The sequence below is a fragment of the Phragmites australis genome, chromosome 2 (assembly GCF_958298935.1).
Source record: "Phragmites australis chromosome 2, lpPhrAust1.1, whole genome shotgun sequence".
NCBI classification, from domain to species: Eukaryota; Viridiplantae; Streptophyta; class Magnoliopsida; order Poales; family Poaceae; genus Phragmites; species Phragmites australis.
In genome coordinates, this window is record NC_084922.1 from 43,360,019 (window position 1) to 43,365,690 (window position 5,672).

Consider the following 5,672-nt stretch of genomic DNA (forward strand, 5'->3'; position numbering starts at 1 on the left):
TCATCTGTGTTGGTTAAGGACTAGAAATTGATACCCCTAAATTGAGACTAAAATGTGCAAGAATAAGTCTAATATGGGTACGACCTTAGCTAACTAAGTTATTTATCCATAACTTTGTCTATGTGGCAAAAGAAGAAAGTACGGACCAATATTTCTCGCCACTTGATGCAGGTGTAGAATTAGGTATAATCGATGTAAAGGCTCTGCCATGATAGCTTGCCAGCACACCAAAGGAAGTATGTAATTTGTGTATCAGCAACAAAACAAATCATGTCTTGTGGGTAAAGTATACAACCTCTGTAGAGTTAACACTGTTCAAACAGCCGTGCTCATGGTGTTTCATTAGGACTGGTTATAGTGTTTCATTAGGACTTGGGTTTTAGGATTAGATCATCACATGCACCGGTACAACATTTGTTGTTCGTAGAGATGGTATGTGGTTGATGTTGTTGAAGTTTAAGCATGTATTATGCTTATCATGAGTATATACTTTTATATGTCCACTGCTTTACATAAATATCATTAGAATCATTCTTTGTTTATGAACCACTGTTATGCCAAATGGAACCTGTAAAGTCATTTGTTTGAAGTCTTGCTGAGTACAAAAAGTACTCACCCTTGATGCTTGACCATTTAGAACTGGAGAAGCGGTTTAGTACCTCGCAATAGGTTTTGGGGATGCCGATGTTGGATTTTTCTAAGTCTAATCTAGTTGGTTGCACGTGGGATGGTAGTTGGTTCACTAGAGAATAAGTGTTTCTGTTTAATAGCTTTCGCTGAACTCTATATTATGTAAGTAACTCTGTTAAAGAATATCGGTATTATATGATGTTGTAATATAATGTGATGTTAATGTTGTTGTGTGTTCCACGATGAGGGACCAACAAAACATCAAAAGCACCTAGTGGAAAAGCTAGAAAATGAAGTGGATAGAAAAAGAAACAAAAGCATTCACATGTGAGTAAAGAAAAGTATGGCGTGCAGATCTGAGACCTCTTTCGATCAAGCTCCATGTCTTTTCTATGCATCTTATTTATTTTTCCTGAAAGAACAGAGAATACCACCTCCAGCTAGGTGCATCACCCTACAGTTCAGTTATCAAAACCTTAATGTTCAGATACCAGTTCATCAGTCCTATTGACAGTTTCAGTAGGAAAAGAATCGATCTCGGCATCAAGCATAAAGCTACCCGATGTTCTTGACAAGTTGGAGTGTAGACGGTAGAGTACCAGAATTGGATCTTGGAAGCGCTGAGCCCACAGCGTCTAAAGAAAGTGTACACCTGCGGTGGCAAAGAATCAATCTGCGTCGCTTGATTCGAAGCAACACTCCTCAAGAACCTCTCCCGCGCAACCTGGGAAAGGGATCACCGAACAAAATCTGCCTTCTTCTTGTAGATCAAGGAGCACCAGCATCTCCTTCTCCCTCTCCTTTCCCCTCGAAAGGAAAGCATTTCTCGTGCATAGGCATAGACCATAGTCCTCGACTAAACTAAAAGGCAGTGCCTTTTCCTTGCTCCATCATCGCCATGGCTTCCGCAACACCTCTTTTTCTTCCCCTCGTTCCGTTCCTCGTTCTTCTCTGCCTCTACCCGGCATGCGCCGCCGGGAGAGTCTCGGTGTCGGTCTACTACGAGACGTTGTGCCCGTTCTGCTCTGGGTTCGTCGTGAACGACCTCGCCAGGATCTTCCACGACGGAGTCTCCTCCATCGCTGACCTCCGGCTCGTCCCTTTCGGCAATGGGCGCGTCTCGGCCGACGGATCCATTACCTGCCAGGTCAGTGCTGACCCTCGTACTGTTCGTTCCTGACTCATTTCTTGAATCGAGTGTGCCTTGCTTATCCCCAGTTTTTAAGAGGATTGTACTGTTGCAGTGTATTTGGTTCTGGTTTTAGATGAGCCGCTAGCATTGAGTTTATCCAGTGCTATATGCAGTGGGGAATATGATGTTTGCTGTGCTAGTGTGCTTGATATTTTGAATAGAGCGTATGAACTTTTTGTTCGCATATTTGTATACAGCAAGGAATGAACTATTTACCTTTGATACACAGGCTTCAGTTTGCTTACTCCACTAGTCCACTTGCTTTGTTTTGCAGCATGGAGAGGACGAGTGCCAACTCAACGCTATAGAAGCTTGTGTGATCAGACTATGGCCTGATACGGTAATGCCTGTGTTCATGAATACATGCATGTCCTTTTTGTTAGGAAAACAAGAAGTAGTTCTGAAGTTTATTCGATACAAGCATTTCTTAACATTTCAGTCTCTACAGACCGTTATCACATTCTGAATTCTGATAGTTCAGTATCCTATAATTTATCTTTCAGATTTTAATGATGCATTTATGAGAGGCACTGAGTTTTTCCAATACTTATATGATATATCTGCCAAACTTATTTCTTCCTCAGACAAATGAACTTAAGGCAGTGCACTAAGTGTTCTAATCTATATTTCTCTGAATGCAGGAACAACATTTCCCTTTCATTCAATGCATTGAGCATTTAGCACTGACTCAAAAATGGGACGCCTGGCAGTCTTGCTTTCAGGAAACTGGTCTGGCATCTCAACCTGTTATAGACTGCCACAACTCAGGATATGGCAGACAGGTGGGGTGAATAGTTGTCGGCCTTCCTGCTGCTTCATTTTTCAGTTGCATTCGAAACTTTTGCGTTGGTGTATGCTACATAGTAGCTAGTTTTCCTTTTCAAACGAAAACAAGTAGTTGTCTAATTGTCAGCATGCGTTGTTTTGACGGTGCTGATCTGTTAGCAAGAGTTGTTTTTGACGGTTCTGAACTTCTGATCAGAAACTACAGTTTTTCATCCATACCCATCATGCTCCTAGTTTCATTTTGAGCTAATAAAAGTCTCAACACCACATTGGATGATGGCTGAATTACTTCAGAAATGTTGGTACTGCGAAACAATGGGATCCAATTATTTTCACTATGCTACATTTTTTTTTTTTTTTTGCGAAGACACTATGCTACATTTTGTGCACAATATTCATATGCGTTCCTTCGGTTTTTGAAATCTGATAAGCAATCAACTGGAATTACACAGCTTGAACTCCAGTATGCTGCGGAGACAAATGCTCTTCAGCCTCCTCATCAGTTCGTACCTTGGGTGGTCGTTAACGGGAAACCTCTTGGTGATGTAAGCTACATCATTTTCCCCCTTTCTGAAGCTGTAGTCATATTATGCATTCAGAAATCCAGCCTAATTTAGCATCTGCAGGATTACATGAACTTTGAAGCCTACATCTGCAGCGCTTATGCTGGCGAACTTCCAGAGGCATGCAAGGGGAAGCACCTGGCAATTGCTCAACAGACGAGAGCGAGCGGAGGAGACAAGGTGTGCCCAGCTAGCAAAATTACCAGCTATTTCGAGAACAAAAAATTAATCTTTAGACAAAACTGGGCGCCCTGACTTAGAATTTTGTTTGAAGAGGTTTTGCATTTCTATTGGCCTGCTGGGTCTCCTTGTATTTTGCAGTTAGTTTGAATAGCAGTGTTGTCAATTTTTCGACAGAAAACATCTAGCTTCTTTCGAAACAAATGCAACATTTTTCGTGCTTGATGCTTCTAGAATTTTAAGAAAACTTTGCTTCCGGTGCTAGGCACATTTGTAAAGAATGCACGCGTGATGAGTCATTTTATTACCTTTTTGTTTTTGAAGTATGCACATTATATTTCGGTGTTCTTCTAGTCAGATTTGGACCCACTGGCCTAATCAGTTGGTACTTGGTTTTACCAGAGGAATCCACATGAGATGGCCATTGCACTTGCAATTGGTATTGCCCTATGGTTCTGAAGCGCCGTCCCATCAAGGCCAAGTCCAATTTTTTCAAAAGCAGACAGATCATGGAGCTAGGCCAGTAGACTAATAGATAACACCATACCAAAACAGGAACTTGTAAATTTCTTCATTCTTCTCCCCTTCAGCAACAGAGGCAAGAAACCATATTGCTTCGTTCTGTACTGTTCAGCTGTAAAAATCAAAAGTGATTCATTGACCCAGATAAGGTGTCTTAGCACACCTTTTGTAATTTTAGGTCTTTAACACATAACAATTGAAGAGCTACCAGCCCTCGAGGTAGACTAGTTTGCATGTACAATCCACAATTCAATGCTCCAAATTAAGCTTTTAACCAGATCTGCAGTATCTTGTTCTGAACGCACCATACTGTGTTTCTAGTCCTGCATTCGTGAAGAAAAAAACCGGTGCAATCCCATGCATTTTTTTCTATGTTCACCACATGCACTCGTACACACCCGATCCAACGGTAATCACCAAATGCACATAATTAAAAGGGTCCCAAGTTTCTCCAGTTTCATGGAATGCGGTGGTGTATTTTTCTTCTTACTGTGGCGCGATTTCTACAAGCAGAGGAATTTTCTTTCCCTGGGTGTTCGACAGCATTTTGCCAAAGGTACGCTTAATATGCATTTATATATCTATATATACGTGTATTATATATCTATAAGTACATGTATAAAGGAGAAATAAAGAGAAAAAAAAAAGAGAAAAGGGAAAAGAAAAGAGAAGAGCTATCTCTCTAGGCCAATTTGGCCTGAGCCCGTTCCTCTCTCCCCACGGCAGGGCCCGGCCTATTCTTGCTAGCCTGAGCTCTCTTCTTTCTCGGTCTAGCAAAAGGCCAGCCCATCTCTCCTTCCCTTCTCCCTCCCCCTTTGCTTCTCCTAACCGAGCTGGCCCAAGGCCTAGCTCCCCTCTCCCTCTTCTATCTTGCACGCCGAGCCGAGCCTAGGCTGGTGGCCCTCCGCCCCTCCCCTTGTGCTTCTTCCACACGAGTGCATCGATGGCGTCGCCTCCCCTCTGCTCCGTGGACCACGTGCTCCTCTGCTCCCCACCTCTTCTACTGAGAGAAGAGCTATCTCTCTAGGCCAATTTGGCCTGAGCCCGTTCCTCTCTCCCCACGGCAGGGCCCGGACTGTTCTTGCTAGCATGAGCTCTCTTCTTTCTCGGTCTAGCAAAAGGCCAGCCCATCTCTCCTTCCCTTCTCCCTCCCCCTTTGCTTCTCCTAACCGAGCTGGCCCAAGGCCCAGCTCCCCTCTCCCTCTTCTATCTTGCACGCCGAGCCGAGCCCAGGCTGGTGGCCCTCCGCCCCTCCCCTTGTGCTTCTTCCACATGAGTGCATCGATGGCGTCGCCTCCCCTCTGCTCCGTGGACCACGTGCTCCTCTGCTCCCCACCTCTTCTACTGAGTTGTAGGCCTGCCACCATTGCCGCCCTCTATCTTTATCCTATGTGGGTGGATTTGGGTGGATTGGGATCGATCTCCGGATTTCCCCAAATCCAAACCTCCCCGGACTCTATCTCCTCGCCCCACTTCCTCATATGCCACCTAAATATATCAGGGAGGCTGACCAGTTTTGGAGATCAATTTTGCCATCCACACGAAAGCTCTGCCGAATCATGACCTCATTGCATAAGCCGCCGCCATCGTGTAATATTGATTTTTGGCTAGCCGTGACCACTGCCACTTTGTCGCTGTCAACCGGAGCCTTGTTGTCGCCCACACCACCAAAGCCTCTACCCACTGCAACGCTGGGATCATCGCCGCCAGCCAACAAGCCATCGTCTAGATTCGTCGACATCGTAGCCGTTCACGGTGAGTCCTGGCTATGATCCCCTCCTCCCTTTTACTGAGTTGGT

General features: G+C 44.4%; 1 protein-coding gene across 2 annotated transcripts; it reads left to right on the forward strand.

Moving 5' to 3' along the window:
- The first annotated feature begins 1,060 nt into the window (after positions 1-1,060).
- LOC133910144 (gamma-interferon-responsive lysosomal thiol protein-like) lies at positions 1,061-4,009 on the forward strand. 2 transcript variants are annotated; one of them, XM_062352660.1, is made up of 6 exons: positions 1,061-1,777; positions 2,097-2,162; positions 2,464-2,604; positions 3,061-3,153; positions 3,235-3,351; positions 3,754-4,009. In XM_062352660.1, exons 1-6 carry the CDS (start codon positions 1,529-1,531, stop codon positions 3,808-3,810), a joined length of 723 nt encoding a protein of 240 aa, XP_062208644.1. In that variant the 5' UTR covers positions 1,061-1,528; the 3' UTR covers positions 3,811-4,009. The 2 variants fall into 2 exon arrangements, with proteins under 2 accessions (XP_062208644.1, XP_062208643.1); XM_062352659.1 differs by lacking the exon at positions 3,754-4,009 and having other exon boundaries at positions 3,235-3,574.
- Positions 4,010-5,672: the final 1,663 nt, after the last annotated feature.

Coding starts and splice junctions, on each gene's coding strand:
- LOC133910144 (XM_062352659.1), top strand. CDS start 1,529: ATGGCTTCCGCAACACCTCTTTTTCTTCCCCTCGTTCCGTTCCTCGTT. Junction 1,778..2,096: donor ACGGATCCATTACCTGCCAG/GTCAGTGCTGAC, acceptor TTTGTTTTGCAG/CATGGAGAGGACGAGTGCCA. Junction 2,163..2,463: donor TCAGACTATGGCCTGATACG/GTAATGCCTGTG, acceptor CTCTGAATGCAG/GAACAACATTTCCCTTTCAT.